The sequence below is a fragment of the Phyllobates terribilis genome, unplaced genomic scaffold (genome assembly GCF_046119375.1).
Source record: "Phyllobates terribilis strain yellow unplaced genomic scaffold, ASM4611937v1 Scaffold_3__8_contigs__length_932513732, whole genome shotgun sequence".
Classification (NCBI taxonomy): Eukaryota; Metazoa; Chordata; class Amphibia; order Anura; family Dendrobatidae; genus Phyllobates; species Phyllobates terribilis.
This window is the reverse complement of record NW_027362763.1, coordinates 401,573,279-401,595,319: the sequence shown is the minus strand read 5'-3', so window position 1 is coordinate 401,595,319 and position 22,041 is coordinate 401,573,279. Positions and strand designations below refer to the sequence as shown.

Below are 22,041 nucleotides of genomic sequence, written 5' to 3'. Positions count from 1 at the left end.
TGGCTGCTGGTTAAGATTCCTGCGAATCTTTTTGCTCAACATTTTCAGAAAAACAAAAAAAGGCACAAAATCCATTGCTAACTGCTTATGACTTTATAGTAACTAGATGTCTGCTTTTCTGATCCTAAGGTAGGTTCGGAGCCTTCTACATACTGTTGTATATTGAATTGGGTATCACAATATGCAGTATGTTTTCTCGAGTGATGTCTACAGGCATCCAACATATTACCGTATATTATGAATCCATACAGGGGATTTGATGTTATTTGTTGAAAGAACTGTCATCAGGTTTTCCCGTAAATGGTTGCCTCTTATTGCTGTCCTTTTTATGAACATCTTTTTAAATATGGACTCGCATGCTCACCACCACAGCACGGCACACCGTAGAAAAATAAGTTTACACATGTAAATTATCGTAGGGAATTTTTTCACAAATGGCTGGAATGGCCTTTTCCAGTAATATACTGAGCAATATTTTAACTCTAGTGCCTATCATGGCTGATACAGGGGTCATCACTGACGTGTATGTGAGTACACCTTTTCCTCCTGTATATAGTGTGCCTCATGCACGTCGGTTACATCCGCGTTTATGGCTGCCTGGCTTGCTCTCTGTACACATAAAAAAGCTATTAGTCTGCTAAGCAAACAGAACAGTGAATGTCATCATTAACTTGGCTGGAAAACTTGCCCTCCTGCTCCTCACACACACAATCTTCTACGTTTTTATTCTCCATGACCGTTCACACCAAAGATGTCTTGTTGTGTTTCAGTGCCTGCATGTTGTTCTGCTCGCTACAACTTGGCAGTGTTGGCATTACTGGGCTTCTTCATGTTGTACGCACTACGGGTCAATTTAAGTGTAGCACTGGTGGATATGGTCAATTCAACATCGAGTGAACAAGTAAACCAAAGTGCCAACGTGTGCCCTGACCATTCCGTTTTACCCAGCAAACCTCATAACTCCACGGTAAGAAAACTTCCATTATTATAGTGTATTTTTATTCTTCTGTCAATCAAAAAGGAATTTTCGGTATCATTTCTGAATTGTGCTTTATTACTTCTGCCTCTTTCTTAATCTTGTTGAGTCTCAGACATTTTTTTTGCTTTAGTTTTTTTTTCTTCCTCTCCTTCCAAGAGCTCCTTTATTTTTCCATTTACAGTCATTTGAGGGTATTTTTTTTTCATTTTGAATGACACCATACATTTTATCATATAATGTACTGAAAATGGGTGGGATTCCAAATGGGATGGAATTTACAAAAATGCAGCAATTATGCTGTTTTGTTGTGTTTTTGTTTTTATAATGTTCACTTTTCTGTAAAAAAAAAAAAATGACCTTGTACCTTTATTCTGGACAGTTTGATTATGGTGATATTGATGTAACACACATGTCTGAAGCTGGGGTCCTAAAAGATCAGGGGCCCAAGCCCCAAAGTACATGTCTCCCCATATGACCTTAGGAGAATCTATACATATGTCATATACCAATGTTGCTGCTAAGCCAGGAATGAATATTACCTACATAGTAAAACACTCTATATACATAGACCATTACTAAAATGACTACTAATGTACACACACTGTACACAGACCAATATTATCTAATAATACAACTGTACACCTACATAATGACTAAATTTAACCAAACTGTTAAATAAAAAAAAAAAAACATAAAAATCCTTACACTATTAAGAAGACTGATATACCCCCCCCCCCCCATACAGTGACCATATAGTAGTAGCAGAAGTAGATCCCGGTCCAACTAACCATATAAGAGATTCCTGTACAGTTATATACAGCGCAGAGACGTTATTTCTGATTATAATCATTCACTTTTCTCTAGTTTTCCATGTGGCACACACCGACATGACAAGTATGACAAGTTCTTCTAGCCACAACGTGTCTGCTTAGCTTATAAGACACATTTTACTTCTCATATTTCCAGCACCGTCCCCCAACTATCGCCGACCTACACACTCACCACACTCACCAGCAGCATAGAACAGTGAACCCACTATTTATTACTTGAAGGGGGCACTTTGGACATTATAACATTCAAAGCACATGGGAAATTATTACTGTCGTACATTCGGGCCTTATTACTATTATTTAAAGATTAATAATAATTTTATTTAATATGTTAATATCAAAAGACTGACCGTCACTTCCAAACAGACAAATGTGAACAGGTGGAAGCAAAGAGAGCCACGCTATATGTAACTAGCAAATTAAGGCTGAACTCTGAAACGCTATAGTATGTGAACATTGAATATATGAAATTGGAATTGCATTACTGCTGTAGAAAATAAGATGAAAAATTTGCAATTTATTTACAGTGGCGACCAAAAGGTTTGAATTTTTTTTTAAAAACTGTGATTACTTCTGTCTGGTTGTTGTGATGCCATTTTCCTGGTGATGAATTGAAAGTGCACGAAGTTGTCATCATGCAAGACCTTAATTTTAACCTCTGTCTGACGTGTGACCTAATAGTACATCATGGTGACCTGGAGTGACAACATCCAGGTCACCAGACAGCAGGAAGATAATTTTGGTCATACCCAGTGCATGACCAAAGTATCTTCTCCCTCTGCAGCAGTGACCGCCTGTATAGCACAGGGAGCTGCTGCTGCTCTCTATGCTATACAGGCGATCTGAAAATAAAAAGTGAAAGTCCCATAGTGGGATAAGGTGTAAAAGTAAAAAAAAAAAAAAAACAGAATGTGAAAAAAAAATTGTAAAAAAAAAAATATATATATTGTACCCATAAATATTATTGTGGAAAAAAAAACAATAAAAGTACACACATATGGTATCGCTGTGTCCGGAACGACCTGTCCTATAAAAATGTCCCACTAGTTAACCCCTTTAGTGAACACGGTAAAAACAAAGCAAAAAAAATGCTTTATCATCATACCGCCAAACAAAAAATGCAATAAAGCGCAATCAAAAAGACCAATGCAAATAAAATTGGAACCGCTGAAAACGCCATCTTGTCCCGCAAAAAACAAGCCACCATACTGCTCCAACGTCCGAAAAATAAAAAGGTTATAGCTCTTAGAATAAAGCGATGCAAAAAAAATATTTTTTCTATAAAATAGTTTTTATTGTGTAAAAGCGCCGGAACACAAAAAAACAATATAAATGTAGTACCACTGTAATCATACCGACCCGAAGAATAACGCTGCCTTATCAATTTTACCCTACGCGGAACGGTGAAAAAGAAAAAAAAAATCCAGAATTGTTGGTTTTTGTTTATTCTCCCTCCCAAAAATCGGAATAGAAAGCGATCAAAAAATGTCACATGCCCAAAAATGGTACCAATAAAAACGTCAACTTGTCCCGCAAAAAACAAGCAATCACATGATTCTGTCGGCCGAAATACGGAAAAATTATAGCTCTCAAAATATGGCGATGCAAAAAAAGCGTCTTTGTGACAGCTGTCAATCATAAAAACCCGATATGAATCTGGTATCACTGTAATCTCACCGACCCGAAGAATAAAGCGGTCTAATCACTTATAGCTCACGAGGAACAGCGTAAAAAATAAACTCTAGGGTTAGGGTTATGCTACGGTTAGGGTTGTATTGGGGTTGGGATTTTTTCAAAAGTAAAGAAAAAAAATGACGATGATATGGCGACTAGTGAGCTCAAGTGCTCACTACTTGAGTTTGCATTGGGTGCTCGGGTATTAACCGAGTATCGCGGGTGCTGGAGTGACATGCTTGACTCTCCTCCCCAAATGTTTTGCAGCTGTTATACAGCCAAAAAAACCTTGCGGAGATTGCCTTCCATGCACGAGCGATCCCTGCATATTGTTTTTTTTTTGGGGTGTCTAATAACCGTGAAACATGCGGGCGGGGACTCGAGCATGTCACTCGAGCACCCACAATACATGGTGCATACCCGAGTACCCGATGCAAACTCAAGTAGCGAGCTCTTGTGCTCAAGACTGACAACTTATTCAATATGATGAGCTAATGTTATCAAGTTCTGTGTCGTACCTCTGGGTTCAAAATGTTCACTATACCCCTTGCTAAAATCCTTGAGGGGGCTAGTTTCCAAAATGGGGTCACTTGTGAGGGGTTTCCACTGTTTAGGCACATCAGAGGCTCTCCAAAAGCAACGTGGCGTCCGCTAATTATTCAAGCAAATTTTACATTCAAAAAGTCAAATGGCGCGCCTTCCCTTCCGAGCCCTGCCGTGTGCCCAAACAGTGGTTTTCCCCCATATATGGGGTATCTGCGTGCTCAGGGGGAATTGCACAACAAATTGCATGGTGCAATTTCTCCTGTTACCCTTATGAAAATGCAAAATTCTGTGAAGCACCTGGGGGATCAAGGTGCTCACCACACATCTAGATAAGTTCCCTGAGGGGTCTAGTTTCCAAAATGGTGCCACTTGTGAGAGGTTTCCACTGTTTAGGCACATTAGGGGCTCTCCAAACGCATGGCGTCCGCTAATTATTCAAGCAAATTTTACATTCAAAAATTCAAATGGCGCTCCTTCTCCAAGCCCTGCCGTGCGCCCAAAAAAAAAAAATGGGGTCTAAATTAAAAAAATTTGTGAAAAAAGTTAAATGTGCATCTTTTTTCTTCCACATTCCAAAAATTCCTGTGAAGCTCCTGAAGGGTTAATAAACTTCTTGAATGTGCTTTTGAGCACCTTGAGGGGTGCAGTTTTTAGAATCGTGTCACTTTTGGGTATTTTCTATCATAAAGACCCCTCAAAGTCACTTCAAATGTAATGTGGTCCCTAAAAAAAAAAAAAAATGGTTTTGTAAATTTTGTTGGAAAATTTAGAAATAGCTGGTCAACTTTTAACCCTTATAGCGCTCTATCAAAAAAAAAAATGTTGGTTCCAAAATTGTGCTGATGTGAAGTAGACATGTGGGAAATGTTATTAACTATTTTGTGTGACATATCTCTCTGATTTAAGGGCATAAAAATTCAAATTTTGAAAATTGCTACATTTTCTCCAAATTTCCATTTTTTTCATAAAAATAAGCTCAAGAGTTATCGAAGAAATTTTACCACTATCATGAAGTACAATATGTCACGAAAAAAATTTTTCAGAATCGGGGATCCGCTGAAGCGTTCCAGAGTAATTACCTCTTAAAGTGACAGTGGTCAGAATTGTAAAAATTGTCCGGTCATTAACCCCTTTCCGACCTGGTCAGTAATAGTACGCACCAGGTCGGAAAGGCCGGTTCAGCGGGGGCTCCGGCGGTGAACCCGCACTGAACCGAGCACATGTCAGCTGATTATTACAGCTGACATGTGCACGCAACAGCCGCGGGTGGAATCGCGATCCACCCGCGGCTGTTAACATGTTAAATGCCGCTGTCAATCTCTGACAGCGGCATTTAACTCGCGCTTCCGGGAAGCGCGTCCTAAGCCCCGCCCATCGGTGACCCCCATCACGTGATCGCGGGTCACCAATGGGTGGGCATGACAACCCAGGGTCTGCAGCAGACGCCTGTGGTTGTCATGTCTCAATTGCTATGAGCGCCACCTAGTGGTCAGCGCTCATAGCAAGTGAGCATTTCTCCTGCATACAAGCGATCTGCTCATCGCTTGTATGCAGTAGAAGCAATCAGACAACTGCTGCTTCTAGTCTCCTATGGAGACTATGGAAGCAAGCAGAAAGTGTAAAAAAAAAAAAAAAAAAGTTTTTAAAAATATTAAAAAAATAAAATATAAAAGTTTAAATCACCCCCCTTTCGCCCCAATCAAAATAAAATATATATATAAAAAAAAACAACATACACCTATTTGGTATCGCCGCGTTCAGAATCGCCCGATCTATCAATATAAAAGAAGAATTAATCCGATCAGTAAACAGCGTAACGAGAAAAAAATTCTAAACGGCAGAATTACTTTTTTTTGGTCGCTGCAACATTGCAATAAAATGCAATAACGGGCGATCAAAACATTGGATCTACCCCAAAAATGGTATCAATAAAAACTTCAGCCCGGCGCGCAAAAAATAAGCCCTCACCCAGCCCCAGATCCCGAAAAATGGAGACGCTACGGGTCTCGGAAAATGGCGTCTCCCTTTTTTTTTTTTTTTAGCAAACTTTTTGCATTTTTTTTTCACCACTTAAATAAAAAAGAACCTAATACATGTTTGGTGTCTACGAACTCGTAATGACCTGGAGAATAATGATTCAGGTCAGTTTTAGCACTCAGTGAATGTGGTAAGAAAAAGGACCCAAAAAACAACTGTGGAATTGCATATTTTTTGCAGTTTCACCGCACTTGGAATTTTTTTCCCATTTTCCAGCACACGATATGGTAAAACCAGTGATGGCGTTTAAAAGTACAACTCGTCCTGCAAAAAATAAGCCCTCACACGGCAATATTGAACGAAAATTAAAAAAGTTCTGGCTCTGGGAAGAAGGGGAGCAAAAAAGGAAAACACAAAAACAGAAAGACCCAAGGTCGTTAAGGGGTTAACGTGCAAACCACCCTCGGGGGTAAAGGGGTTAACCAAAATGCTTTTGAATATAGATATGGTCATTTAATTAAAGAAAACTGACTGCCAAAAGTTTGGCATATACTATTTATTGATCAGAACATAGAGAGTAATTCATTGTTTACAATGCCATAATTTAGTATTTTTTAGCATAACCTCTTCCTTTAATTACTACACTGCACCAACGAGGCATTGAAACCACTAGGGTATTCAAGACATCTGGAGGGATCTTGCTGGATTCCATTTTCAAATCTGCAAACAATTCATCTCTATTGCTATGGGTACGGGCCCCAACTCATCGCCCTAACTCATCCCAAAGGTGCTCTATAGGGTTTAAATCAGGTGATTGGCTTGGCCTTTGCAACAGATGAACATTTTTCTTTGCTAACCAATTTTTGACTAAATTGGATGTGTGTTTAGGATCATTGTCTTGCTGGGGTTTCCATCCCCTGCCTACTTTTGGTTTTACCATGTGGTAGCATTACATTCTCCAGGAGAACCTGTACCTTGTACATGGTAGCATTCATATTTCCATCAATTGCAGAGGGCCAATGGCAGATGCAGAAAAGCAGCCCTAAACCATGACATTGCCACCACCATGTTTCTTTGTAGGTGTTTGGTACCTTACATCATTACGTTTTCAAATTGGGTGGTATATATAGTGCTTGCCATCACTACCAAACAGATTGAACTTGGATTCATCCGACCACAGCATGGGCTCCACATAGTCCTCCATACAGAATAATGGGCCCCACATAGTCCTCCATACAGTATAATGGGCCCCACATAGTCCTCCATACAGAATAATGGCTCCACATAGGGGTGGTGGTTCTGGTGTCACGGGCCAAATGAAGCCACTCTGCGGGTCAGATTTGGCCCACAGTCCAGAGTTTGACATGTATACCTTAGACCAATCTGTCGCTTTCCATTGGCTGTGTTCTTTGGCAAACTCAAGTCTGACCTTCCACTTCTTTGCAGAGATGAAAGGCTTCTTGACTGGAACTCGTGCATTCAACCCTACTGCTCTTATCCATCGCACCACAGTTTGGTGACTCACTTTGACCTCATATTCTTCATTCATTTTGCGTGAAATCTGTACAGCACTTTTATGGATATCAGATACTGACTTTTTCTTAATAATGTGATCAACTCTGGAGGAAGTTTCAGTGGTCATCCACTTCTAGGTTTGTCAGCTGTTCCATAACCTTCTTTTTCTTTCTTTAATATACGTGACACTTGACTCTGAGGACAGTTGACAGTCACTCCCTGATGCCTGCGCAATAGAAACCTGTGGCGAAGTGCACAGGCAGACGGGGCCGAGATGAAGCAAAGCATGCTCTATGTGATCAGCGCTTTGCGCATGCCCGGGAAGTCAGGGAGCACAGTGCACGTTACAGGGCCCTGTGACATGCAGGGGAGGGGAGGAATATGATAATTAAGCATACAGGCGGGGATTCGGGGGAATAATAAGAACATAGGCGGGGATTGCTTGGCGTCCCCCGGACGCCTAGCCTGTACAAAATAGAATTGATTAAAGCGCTTTTCTCTGCAATCAAACCTCTACTATGGTATGTATAGATTTACTTTTCTATACCCTGTATGGCCATAGTAGAGGTCTGATATCGCCCAGGGGGGTGACAGATTTCCTTTAAATCCACCTTCCCACTTGCTTATTTTTCCTCAATCTCCACCCTCTCCTCTCTTTCACAGCTCTGCCTTCATAGAGAAAGTTGAGTAATGGAGAGCTCAGAAGAGTGTTGGTGTTTTTTTGTTTTCTAGTATGATGGTACTGATTTCTAAAAACCCCAAAAAAAACATTTTTGTTAATGTCAATGCTTACTTTATTATTTCAATACATTAAAGGGCAAGAAGTATGACTGGAATGCAGATACCCAAGGCTGGATACTTGGTTCCTTCTTCTACGGATACATTCTCACTCAAATCCCTGGTGGATACATAGCTGGCAGAATTGGTGGCAAACTGTTACTCGGATTCGGCATTCTGGGCACTGCAGTATTCACTTTACTAACACCGCTGGCTGCGGATTTAGGTGCTGGGTACCTTATAGCAGTTCGAGCATTGGAAGGTCTTGGAGAGGTAAGTGTTTTTGTTTATTTTTCAGGAGGAATTGCTGCTTTACACCAGAAAGTATGAAGCAAGGGATGTGTTGGACGTTTTCTAACCAGTATGAGTGCTTTGCTTTGAATGCATGACAGGCCCAACCGTGTGTTGGTGAAGACGTTGGGGAATATTTAAATTAAGCATATTACCGGGCATTTCTTGGCATCCCCTGAACTCCAAGCCTAGGAAGAAGCATTTTATAAAAAGCTATTTTACAGCCACAAGACTGCTAATATGGGCCATACAGGTAAGTACAGATTTACATTTCTATCACCTGTATGCCCATATTAGCGGTCTGATAGGCACCAGGGGGTGACAGATTCCCTTTAACAGGCGTGGGCAGAACGGTCAACTGCAAATAATGGTTACAGGGTTAAGCATATAGTTTCTTTTTTTAACTTGAGGACACATCAATTTTCTATTGTTAATAACTGTTTTATTCAAGTTTTAAGAAATGTTCACTTTATCTTACTGGTCAGTAAGATTACGGCAATATCAAATCTATAAATCTATAATTCTGCACCTATTAAGTAAATTGGGTTTTGTATTTTTGTGCGCGCGTTTTTTTACGTGTGGTCGTGTGGTTTTTTTATCTCGTTTTTGATGCGTTTTTAGTTTTGGTATATTATGTTTTAAACAAAGCTGCTTTGTTTGTAATACTTTCTTGCATTTTGCTTTGACAAAACTTTGATAGTCATGTGCAGATTACAAGTGTTTTTTAATGCTTTTCCACTGCAGAAATGTACTAAAAATACATGTTCAATTTTTACCTGCAGATTTTCCGCATCTAATGCAAATCTATGGGAAAAATCCGCCTATAAAGCTCAGCGTACACACAAGAAAAATTGACATGTTGTGGAGTTAAAAAAAAAAAAGCACAGTGGGCATGAGATTTTTATAAATCCCATTCACTTTCCTGGAACTGTAAGACAGAGTTTCTGATTTTAGCAAAAATATGCAGCGTCAAAAACACATTGTGTGCACACAGCCTAAGGGCTTATCTTGTGTATGATGTGTTGACGTTTTCAATTTTTTGGGAACTAGATAATTTCATTTTTTTAATTACTTTTCATTTTAGTTTTGAGAGGCAGATAAATGAAAACCAGTAATTTTTGTATTGTGGGTTTCTCCTCCCTCTGTCACCACTTACTCTGTTGCCAGTATCTGTGTTTTCCTCCTCACTGCCCACTATTTCCATAGGAGCTTGGCTGTGTTTTGTCAGTTGGGCTCTTGCAGCTGATCGCACCTTTGTATAGGCAGTATCTGCCTGATCACTATGACCTGTCATGTAGCATTAATTTACCAGCACTGATGACCGATATGTATATGTCATGGAGTGTTAAGGTATTAATGCCAATGTTTATCTTGGCAGCAATGTTTTCATTGTCTCAAACTGCTAAATTCAAATTTGTATGACCTTTTAAAAAACAAAAGTGAAGTTGTGCTCAGTGAAATAATGTATTTCTAATGTCTATGCAGGGTGTTACCTTTCCAGCCATGCATGCAATGTGGTCATCTTGGGCCCCACCGCTTGAGCGTAGCAGACTTTTAAGTCTTTCTTATGCAGGCGAGTATAAGAAAACTGTTAGTCATTAAAGCAGTGAACTATTGTATGCCTCAAATCGCTGTATAGTGAATGAAAATATCCATCTACGATTGGTTGGTTAGATTGTGGTTAATATTATAATTATTTCTTATTATAGCGCCATTTATTCCATGGCGCTTTACAAGTGAATAAGGGGGTATACATAGCAAAAACAATTACAATAATCTTGAACAAAAACCTGACGGCGACTGGTACAGGAGGAGAGAGGACCCTGCCCGTGAGGGCTCACAGTCTACAAGGGATGGGTGAGGGTACAGCTGGTCGTACAGCGGTATGGTGGAGCGAGGCTTTCTGCAGGTTGTACGCTTGTCGGAAGAGTTAGGTCTTCAGGTTCCTTTTGAAAGTTTCCACGATAGGCAAGAGTCTGGTATGTGGGGGTAGAGAGTTCCAGAGCAGGGGAGATGCACGGGACAAATTTTGTATGCGATTGTGGGAAGAGGAGATTAGAGGGGAGTAGAGAAGGAGATCTTGTGAGGATCGGAGGTTGCGTGCAGGTAAGTACCGTGAGACTGGGTCGCAGATGTATGGAGGCGACAGGTTGTGGATGGCTTTGTATGCCACGGTTAAGGTTTTGAACTGGAGTCTCTGGGCAGTGGGGAGCCAGTGAAGGGATTGACAGAGATGAGAGGCCGGGGAATAGCGGGGGGGGGGGCAGGTGGATTAGTCGGGCAGCTGAATTTAGGATAGATTGGAGGGGTGCGAGAGTGGTAGAAGGGAGGCCACAGAGCAGGATGTTGCAGTAGTTGAGGTGAGAGATGATGAGGGCATGCACTAGTGTTTTTGCAGATTCGTGGTTGAGGAATGTGTGGATCCGGGAGATATTTTTGAGTTGGAGTCGGCAGGAAGTGGAAAGGGCTTGGATATGTGGTTTGAAGCAGAGATTAGAGTCTAGGTTTACCCCGAGGCAGCGGGACTGGGGAAAGAGTACAGCCATTGACTTTGATAGATAGGTCAGATGTGGGGGTTGAGTGAGATGATGGAAAGATGATGAATTTGGTTTTATCCATGTTACGTTTTTGAAATCTAGCAGAGAGAAGGATGAAATAGCGGACAGACATTGTGGGATTCTGGTTAGTAAGGAGGTGATATCAGGTCCAAAAAGGTAGATCTGTGTGTTATCGGCATAGAGGTGATACTGAAAGTCGTGAGACTCTATGAGCTGTCCCAGGTCAAAGGTGTAAATGGAGAAGAGCAGGGGCTCTAGGACTGAACCTTGGGGACACCAACAGATAGGGGGCGAGATGAAGAGGTGGTGTGTGAGTGGGAGACACTGAATCTCCTGTCTGTTAGGTATGAGGAGATCCAAGATAAGGCCAAGTCTGTGATGCCGAGAGATGAGAGAGTCTGTAGTAAGAGGGAATTGTCCACTGTGTCGAAGGCTGATGACAGGTCCAGGAGGAGGAGGACAGAGTAGTGCCACTTGGATTTGGCAGTTAGTAGGTCGTTTGTGACTTTAGTCAGGGCAGTTTCAGTGGAATGGTGTGGTCGGAAGCCCGATTGTAAGCAGTCAAAGAGGGAGCAGGAGGAGAGATGCGAGGACAGTTCAAAATGGACGTGTTGTTCCAGTAGTTTTGAGGCATAGGGGAGAAGTGATATAATACAATAGCTAGTCAGAGAGGATGGGTCGAGGGAGGGCTTTTTCAGGATGGGTGTGATCGAGGCATGTTTGAAGCATGAGGGGAAGACACCAGATGTTAGTGACAGGTTGAAAAGGTGGGTTAGGTTTGGGATGAAGACTGTGGTAAGGTTAGGAAAGAGGTGGGACGGGATTGGGTCAAGTTCACAGGTGGTGAGATGTGATTTGGAGAGGAAAGTTGATCTTCCGTAATGGTGGAGAAGCTGCTTTTAGGGGAGAAGGGTTGAGTAGATATGAGGAGGGGCTGTGGGGACTTTAGGCAAAAGCTTTGTCTGATGGTGTCAATCTTCTCTTTGAAGAATGAGGCAAAGTATTCGGCTTAGAGGAGAGGGAGGAGGCGCTGGGGGACGGAGGAGAGAATTGAAAGTGTTGAATAGCTGTTTAGGGTTGTGAGACAGGGAGGATATGAGAGAAGAGAAGTATGTTTGTTTTGCTGCAGTGAGTGTGGACTTGAAAGTAGCGAGGGACAGTTTGAATGCTATGAAGTGCTCATTGGAGTGGGACCTTTTTAACCCCTTAAGCCCCGGAGCATTTTTCGTTTTTGCATTTTCATTTTTGCTCCCCTTGTTCCCAGAGCCATAGCGTTTTTATTTTTTGGTCAATATGGCCATGTGAGGGCTTATTTTTTGCGGGACGAGTTGTACTTTTCAACGCCATTACTAGTTTTATCATATCCTGTACGGGAAAACGGGAAAAAAATTCCAAGTGCGGTAAAATTGCAAAAAAAGTGCAATACCACAGTTGTTTTTTATTTATTTTTTTTACCATGTTCACTGAATGCTAAAACTGACCTGCCCTTCTTATTCTACAGGTCATTACGAGTTCATAGACACCAAACATGTATAGGTTCTTTTATATTTAAGTGGTGAAAAAAAATTCCAAAATTTGGTAAAAAAAAAAATAAAAAAATAGCGCCATTTTCTAAGACCCGTAGCGTCTCCATTTTTCGTGATCTGGGGCTGGTTGATGGCTTATTTTTTGCGTGCCAGGCTGACGTTTTTATTGATAACATTTGGGGTAGATCCGATGTTTTGATCGCCCGTTATTGCATTTTATTGCAATTTTGCGGCGACAAAAAAACGTAATTCTGGCGTTTAGAATTTTTTTCTCGCTACGCCGTTTACCGATCGGAATAATTCTTTTTTTATATTGATAGATCGTGCGATTCTGAACGCGGCGATACCAAATATGTGTATGTGGGGTTTTTTTTATATATATATTTTATTTTGAATGGGGCGAAAGGGGGGTGATTTAAACTTTTATATTTTTTTATTTTTTTTTATATTTTTAAAAACTTTTTTTTTTTACTTTTTGCATGCTTCTATAGTCTCCATAGGAGACTAGAAGCAGCAACTATCCGATCGCCTCTGCTACATACAGGGGACGAGCAGGTCCCCTGCATGCAGCAGAAATGGTCCTGTGCTATGAGCGCCGACCACTAGGTGGCGCTCATAGCGACAAGATCATGACAACCACAGGCGTCTGCTGCAGACCCTGGGTTGTCATGCACGCCCATCGGCGACCCGCGATCACGTGACGGGGTCGCCGGTGGGCGGGGCTTATGACGCGCTACCCGGAAGCGCTCGTTAAATGCTGCTGTCGGAGATTGACAGCAGCATTTAACTGGTTAACAACCGCGGGTGGATCGCGATTCCACCCGCGGCTGTTGCGGGCACATGTCAGCTGTAAGAATCAGCTGACATGTGCTCCGTTCAGTGAGGGCTCAGCGCAGCAGCCCTCACTGAACGGGGGGTACGCAAATATGCGTACTAATACGTCCCCGGTAAGTAAGGGGTTAATCTCCGCTCAGCAACCCTAGAAGCCCGTCTCAGTTCTTTAGTCAGGTTGGTGTGCCAGGGTTGCCTGTTGATTGTGCGAGCTTTCGTATGTGTGCGGGGGGAAACCGAATTAAGAGCTGCAGCTGTTTTGTTATATAAAGCGGCAGCAACATCTGCATCATGTAAGGAATTAATGTCTGGAAGAGGGAGAAGGATTCAGAGAGTGAGTGTAGGTCAAGGTGTTTAAGATTTCTGCGAGGGTGTGCAAGTTTGTGGAGTGGAGATTGTGCAGCTGGAGAGGAGAGGGAAGAGAATGTAAGTAGGTTGTGATCAGAAAAAGGAAGAGGTGAGTTAGAGAGGTTAGATAGGGAACAGAGGCGGGTGAAGATGAGGTTCAGTGTGTGGCCATCTTTGTGAGTGGCTGCGGAAGACCCTTGAGCAAAGCCGAAGGAGGAAGTGAGGAATAGAAACAGAGACAGCTGAGAGGGAAGTATCAATGTGGATGTTGAAGTTGCCCATGATGATAGTGGGGATGTCAGCGGAAAGGAAGTGAAGTAGCCAGGTGGTGAAGTGGTCGAAGAAGGTAGTGGCTGACTCTGGGGGTGGTAAATCACAGCCAGGTGGAGGTTGGAGGGGGAGTAGATGCGCACACAGTGCACTTCAAAAGAGGGGAGTGTAACGGAGGGTGGCAGTTGGATTTGGGTGAAGGAGCAGTTATCTGACAGGAGAAAACCTACCCCTCCACCATATTTGCCGCTGGGGCGGGGGATGTGGGAAAGGTGGAATCCACCGTACGAAAGTGCTGCTGGAGAGGCTGTGTCAGAGGGGGTGAACCAGGTTTCGGTGATGCAGAGGAAGGAAAGTTTGTTAGTAATGAAAAGATCATGGATGTAGGAAAGTTTGTTGCAGATGGAGCGAGCGTTCCATAGAGCACCTGTTAGTAGGACTGGGCAAGCGGGGGCTGTGTGGATGGGTATAAGGTTTGAAGAGTTGCAAGAGTTTGTGATAGATCGTGGATAGGAGGTGGAAGTGACTGTAGGAATGTGTTGAGGAGGACCAGGATTTGGAGGGATGTCGCCGGCAGTGAGGAGGAGCAAGGAAAGTGTTAGCAGGTTGGGAGCAGGAGAAGGCATGAGGTGGCTGTCTGTGTTTGGAGACACAGGATTGTATGGTGAGGAATAGTTCTGAGGAGGAGGTGAGATGGATGGGGAGGATTGAGGGAGAGCTGAAGAGTTCATTGCTAGGTGTAGGGATTAGGGGGGGTTAGTAGAAAGTGGAGGATTATAAGGCAGTGAGTGAAAACAAACAGAAACATTGTTTACTTTTGCCTGGGTATCCAGTTTCCTTCAGGTCTAGTTCAGTTCATCACACTTGTCTGTTACACACTGCCAGACTATGTCAGCAGACTCACTACTCACAATATATTTGCTAGCAAACCTATTCAGGTGTTAAAGATGGGTCAGAGGCCTCTCCCCTCTGCTTATCAGATAATTACTAATTGAGCCAGATGCAGGGTATAAAACACAGGCAAAGTAAAAACAGGCTGGTCATAAAGAAAAGTGATGAGCATGGGTCGTACAGGGTCCCCTTACAAACATACTGAGTTAGTGAACAGAGGAGTTAAGATTTCTCACACAGTTGGAAAGGTGGGTGATCACATACACAGTTGGAAAGCTGGGTGATGGCATACCTGTAAGAATAGATTATTATTTATTATTATAGCGCCATTTATTCCATGGCGCTTTACATGTGAAAAAGGGGTATACATAGCAAAAACCATTACAATAATCTTAGGCACAATGTGACAGCGACTGGTACAGGAGGACCGAGGACCCTGCCATCGAGGGCTCGCAATCTACAAAATAGATAAATGGACATGCTGATTAGTGTGATGGTTATAGATGTCAAGATGCAGACTGTATACTTTGTATTAAATTCAGGTCTAATTCAGTTCATCACACTTGTCTGATACACACTGGCAGACTACAGACTATGTTAATATTAATGTATGGTAAATCTATAACACGGTACAAAGATATGGTATATATTTTCTAAATTGAAACCAGAGATTCAAAATGACTGGATATACAGGGTGGTCCAAAAGTAGGTGGACAGAAAATAATAACATTTATTTTGATTTATATATAAAATTATAATTACTAACACAAGCATAACATTGACAATTACATTTTATTCTGAACAATAATACAAAAGCCCTTAAATTTTATCAACGCAGGTGCTCAAACTGTTTCCCATTACAATTTGCACAGCTTTGAAGTCTGCCTCTTACGCTTCGACAAACTTTTTTGTTCAAGGGCAACTGAGCCAGTTTCACTTTACACCATGTTTGATAAATCTCCCCCTTCATAACCTTATTACACTTTCTGTCCACCTACTTTTGGACCACCCTGTATAGTGAAGCATCCTTGTTTCACCTTGTTATGATAGCTGCTTTTTTCTTGTTTTGTAGGAGCTCAGCTTGGTACTGTGGTATCGCTGCCTCTGTCTGGTTTAATCTGCTATTATATGGACTGGATTTATGTCTTCTACATTTTTGGTAGGTAATTTATCAATAATGAAGGTGTAAAGAACATTGTAATGCATCCATGTTTAAATACAGTAATGTTTCAGTCTTTCTGTGCTCACACACAGATTAATATATACTGTATTTGCAGCTGTATGACTAGGTTACAACAAATGTGTTGTCTCCAGGTACATTTCTACTCCTGTATCATAAATTCAGTTTGGCTTTAATCACCATTTAGTTCAGTTGTGCACAATGTTATGTATCAAATATGGTACCAATAGAAACTTATTCCACAAAAAACAAGCCCTGACTGAATACAGATTTTACTCGTTTATTGAGAATGAATGATCAGTCCAGGAGGAGAAAGAAGCAGATTTCTCTGATATATTACATTTTTATGTGTACTTAGGGTGCTTTCAAAATGCATTCTGTGTCCCCGTCGGGACATATGTCCGAATTCCACAGTCCACCGCAAAATGAGGTCCGGACTCATGTGCAGTCTACTACGTCTGAGTATCCACCTCCTGTAGGCGTACACTCCTGAAAAAAGTGCGCGGCAGAGCTCACGTTTGCTCTGCCGTCACCATTACAGTCTATTGGCCCCGTCTGCGCATGCGTCCGGACCCCGTTTTGCGAGATTTTGGACGTATTCCCCAATGGGGACACAGAACGCAGTGTGAAAGCACCCTTATGAATGCAAATTAAAACGGCAATTACTCTTTAACCCCTTACGGGCACTTGATATAGTGTTTTGTCATATGCCGGCTCCTTGATTTTCGCAGGTTGAAGTCCCCTAAAAGGACTAACAAATTAAATAAAAAGTAAAATAACATATCAAAGTTGAAATCTCCCCCCGTTTTCCATCATTAAAAATTAAGGCATACATATATGTGGTATTGCTGTTTTGTAAAAGTCCGATCTATCAAAATATAAAATTAAGTAATCCAAATTAAAAAATCAAAACTCAAAAATTGCATTTTTTTTCAGCCACCACAATCGTGCAAAAAAATGTACTATGAGGCGATCCAAACATTCCATCTAACCCAAAATAGTGCGCTCAAGGCACAAAAAAACCAGGCCCTCACATAGCTTCATTAACCAAAAATTGGAAATGTTATGGCTTTTGAAAAATGGTGCCACGAAAATTCTTTTTTTCTTTTTTAAATGTTTCAAATTTCTGATTTTTTTTTCACCACTTAATTAAAAAAAAAATGCACGTTTGCTATCGCCCTAATCGTTCTGACCTGTTGAATCACATTTCCTGGTCATTTCTTACGCTGGGTGGATTTTTTTTCCCGCTTTCCAGAACATCACGTGATAGAATGGATAGTGTCATTCAAAAGTACAACTCACACTGCAAAAAAACAAACCTTCACATGGCTATGTAGACTAAAAAATAAAGGAAAAAAAAATGAAAGCGCCAAAAAAGGAAAATGGCCTGGTCGGGAAGAAGTTAGGGCTTGCCGCACACCTGGTTACACATTTATTTCATGCATTGCCTTTATTAAATTTCCCATATTGTTATTGAACGTTTCTTTGTTTCTGGTTCTTTCTCCTGAATACTTACAATATGTGTGTGATCTTAAAGGGAGCGGATTCATGCTGCCTGAAACACGAGCAACAGCGGCTGTGTCACTGCAGCGGCATTTCAAGAACAAAAAATACTGTGCAAATTTGTCTTTCTCTAACTGACTCTGACTAGTTTTCCAAAATGCATAATATCTATCCAGCTTTACAAAGTATGCCTTCACTGAAATGCCGCTGTGTAAAATATACGCGGCTGCAATAACACAGCCAGTGTCTGGTTCAGGCGGCATGAATCGACTGCCAGGTTTAGTTTAAATGAGTTTTCCCACAAATAAAAGTTCTTTTTAATCAATAGATCTTAAGAATAATAATAATTTCCACAATTGAATGTATTTAAATAAAATGTTCTGTGTAGTTATAAATGTGCCTCTGCTGTGTACTGTGTAATGGCTGTGTCTGACCGTACAGGAACATGGTCTGATCATACCACATCTCCTGGGCAGGGAGGAAGCATAAGAGTATACAGACATTACATCAGGGGATCACAGCTGATTCTTTCTTTGAGTTAAAACATTGTTTAAAAACAGGCAGGGAAATGTTTTACTTCACAAAAAGAACCAGCTGTGATCCCCAGCTGTAATGTCTGTATACAGCCATTACACAGTACACAGCAGGGGCACATTTATAAGATTATCTCAGCACAGGAACATTTTATTTAAACACATCCAATTGTGGAAATTTATTATTATTTCAAGAGCTATTGATTAAAATTAACTTTCGTTCATGGGGAAACCCCTTTAAGGCCCTATACACAGAAATCCCAGCTTTGATCTGTCGGCACATGTATTAACTCTGTTTTTCTCTCTATGAACAGGTGCTCTCGGTATTTTATGGTTTATATTGTGGTTGTGCATAGTCAGTGATACTCCTCAAACCCACCGCTCAATATCAGACTCTGAGAGAGAATATATTTTGTCAGCTCTCAAACATGAGGTAAGTAGGTTTAAGGTCTTTTGTACTTTTCTGTGTTGGTGTTTTGTTGTTTTTTCGTGGTCAGACATAACATTTTTGTAAGTAGACCCCACAAATTTGTGTTAAATTGTGAGTAAATCATGACTATAGTGCCTGGACTAGCTAAATTATTAAGCTAATCAGCAAATTTAATGATGGTGAAATGTATCTCTGACTTCTGTTTTCTAGCTCTCTAGGGACACAGATGTACCGGTTTGTGCTATGCTGAAATCATTGCCTCTGTGGGCTATTGTTGTAGCTCATTTTTCTTACAATTGGACCTTCTACACTCTCCTGACTTTATTACCTACCTACATGAAGGAAATTTTACGTTTTAATGCACAAGAGGTAAGTCCAGGTTAGGACACAGCTAAACATTTCACTTTTGAGAACATATTAATAATTCATGAACAGATGTTCCCTAAGGTTTAAATGTCTTTGTTATTCATGTCCAGGACCTTTGCGGCAGAAATGTTACCTGGATTATAGAACAGGAAGGCATATATAGGTGTAGCCGTAAGGCGTTCTCAAATTACTTAAATTTAAAATGAATAATTTTATTTTCCTGTTTTGTACATATTGTGTGAACCATTTTTGCATTCTTCATATTAACAATTGAAACCTACCAAAACATGAAATATGTATATCTATCTGCAGATGGCTCTGGATTTGTTGAACTAGGACTGCAGAATAGCAGGGATTATGTTATACAGATCACATCATATGCACATTAATAAAGCTGCCTGTTTTCATAGCTTTTTAAAAATAGACCATTAACCCCTTTCTGTGCTGTGCCATAGGTTTGCTGTGCTGCGCCATAGGTTTGCTGTGCAGGGGGTTCTCTGAGAAATATACTAAAATAAATAAAACACATTTTTCTAAATATCTTTTAAATAGCAAAAAGGGCTGGTTTATCTACTGCACTCTGTCAGGATTCCATGATGGCAGCTACCGTCAATCACTCCCGTCCTATATGTCACTGGACACACTGCGTGAAGCACCAGACAGAGGTCATGTTAGAGCAGCGTCCTGTCAGGCATCGTGAACACACATTCCATTCTTCTGTTCAGTCAACCTGACAGGACACTGAGCAGAAGGGGGGGCTTATTAGGCCCTACCAGAGGCATGGTCTAATAGTCTGCATGTCACTGTTATCATGATAAAAAATACATTGCGATACAGAATTATTGCTGAATAACATACCAGCCATTATAAAAACAACAAAACTTTAAAAGTAAAAATAAATTGCTTTATTTTTTGAAAACATGGCAAAATAAAAAAAATCTCTTCGACAACAATGTGAATTATAAAAAAAAAAATCTAAAAACAAGCCCTCATAAAGTTCAATGAACTGAAAAATAAAAAATGCGATGACTCTCAGATTATAGAATATGGCAATGCAATATCACACAGAGATATAGAATAGAATTAAAGCAGCACTAGAGAATAAAATGTCGGTGCAAGCCCCAGGACAATTACCCAAAAGTTTTTATAGTCTAAGCAAGAAGAGGCAGCACTCCGTCATTTAAGTGAAGAAAAAGAAAAAAAAAAACTACCGGTATTTATATCCACCCATTAGTGTTAATACTCAACGTTTCACCTCCAAACACAATATTGAATCATCTTCAAGGCTGAAGTATTGTGTTTGGAGCCAAAACGTTGAGTATTAACACTAATGGCTGGATACAAATAGTCTGTTTTTTTCACTTGAATGGTGGTCTGCCTCTTTTTTCTTGCATTAGATTAAAACAGCAATTGATTTCTCTATTTTTTTTCTGTTCGGAGTATGCTCATTGTTTAGGGGGTAAAAAAAATCTATGAAAAAAAAAAATATAACTTTAGTATCACAGTAATCGCAGTGAACCAGAGGATATATTTAACATGTCATTTATATCACAAGGTGAACACTATAAAAGCTGAACCAAAAAAACTATGGCAAAATTCCTGTTTATTTTTCATCCCCCCTTCACCTAAAAAGGATAAAAGTTAAACAAAACATTGTATGTATTCTAAAATGTTGCCACTAAAAATAATACTTAAACAAAAAAAATAATTCCTATGGCTACCTTGATGGAAAAATTAAAACATTATGGCTGTCAGAATGCAAAATGATGGCTCAGACTAATTCTTACGCCTTGCAGTGATGCACCCAAAACCCCATGTCATCATTTGTTAGGTCTCCCCCATTGAAGCAGCAAAGATAATATTTGGGGGCCTTTTACTGCATATGGTACTAGTGATGAAACTGAAGATAAGGCAATACTGGAGCGCAGATATTTAGTACAACATCCTGATTAAATGTAAAGCCATGTTCTAGATACGGATACGGCAATGTAAATAGTAATGTACAACCCCCAAAAAAAAACGAACCCATGGGCACAGTAATACAAAGTACCATTGGCAAGCAAGAGTATCAGATGCTTGGGGAAAAAAAATCAACACTGCAAAACTGGTATGACAGCTGAAAACCAATATGAGATTTGTGCCCAAATAGCGGTTTTAATCCACAATTATGGAATTGTATACGCGTATCCGGATTTTTGAGCAGGAGTTTACCATTGTCCTGCCTCACGGTTTCCTGCTATACAAAGGGTGGTGTGTGCCATGATTGACTGTTCAGTCCAGAGGAATGGTTGTGCTGCAGCGTGGGGAGGAGGGGAATGGAGGTTAGAAGCTTACCACATTGAAAACCAAAGAGCCTCAGCTGGAGTCCATCCTGTGGGGGCCGCACCCATTGGTGATCGCAGAAAAAGTGTAGAAAGGATGAGTTGAACTGGCACATCCAACCAGGAAAATATTAAAAATAGAAAATTTTATTGGGAAAAATTATTTTAAAACATGATGTAAAATGGAAACCTCAGGAGAACCTGACGCGTTTCAGGTGCAGAACGCGCCCTTAGTCATAGGATGTGGAGTAATGCGACATCCTATGACTAAGGGTAAAAATTTTCTATTTTTAATATTTTCCTGGTTGAATGTGCCGGTTCAACGCCTCCTTTCTACGAATGGTTGTGTTGCTGGCCCTCACTTTGTGCTCTCTCATGCTGCCAGCAGAGGCAGCACTACCTCTGCAATGTTGGAGGAGCTCTAAGGCTGGCTGGATCCAGTTTCAGTGCAGCAATTACAAGCTCTATAGAAAAATGCTTGTAAGTGCTACATTCTGCTCCTTGGCGACTGGCGTTACTGATAGACTGCAGCAGCAGCCGGTAAACTAAGTAACAAGCAGTAATTATTAAAACTTAAAAGCTCTTTGTTCTTCCGAACAGAAGAGTTTTAATAACACCTACTGTATCCCCACCCATCCCTTGTAGATTGTGAGCCCTCGCGGGCAGGGTCCTCTCTCCTCCTGTACCAGTCGCTG

At 40.8% G+C, this 22,041-nt stretch overlaps 1 protein-coding gene across 2 annotated transcripts in view; it reads left to right on the top strand.

The window, feature by feature from the left end:
• The window catches only part of SLC17A5 (solute carrier family 17 member 5), a 50,586-nt gene that overhangs the window by 18,934 nt on the left and 9,611 nt on the right, over nucleotides 1-22,041 (top strand). For both annotated transcript variants that reach the window (XM_073675566.1, XM_073675567.1), the window contains exons 2-7: nucleotides 771-967; nucleotides 8,338-8,571; nucleotides 10,075-10,162; nucleotides 16,086-16,172; nucleotides 18,544-18,662; nucleotides 18,870-19,028. In XM_073675566.1, the coding sequence (XP_073531667.1) occupies nucleotides 771-967; nucleotides 8,338-8,571; nucleotides 10,075-10,162; nucleotides 16,086-16,172; nucleotides 18,544-18,662; nucleotides 18,870-19,028 (884 nt within the window). The remainder of the gene's footprint in view (nucleotides 1-770; nucleotides 968-8,337; nucleotides 8,572-10,074; nucleotides 10,163-16,085; nucleotides 16,173-18,543; nucleotides 18,663-18,869; nucleotides 19,029-22,041) is intronic.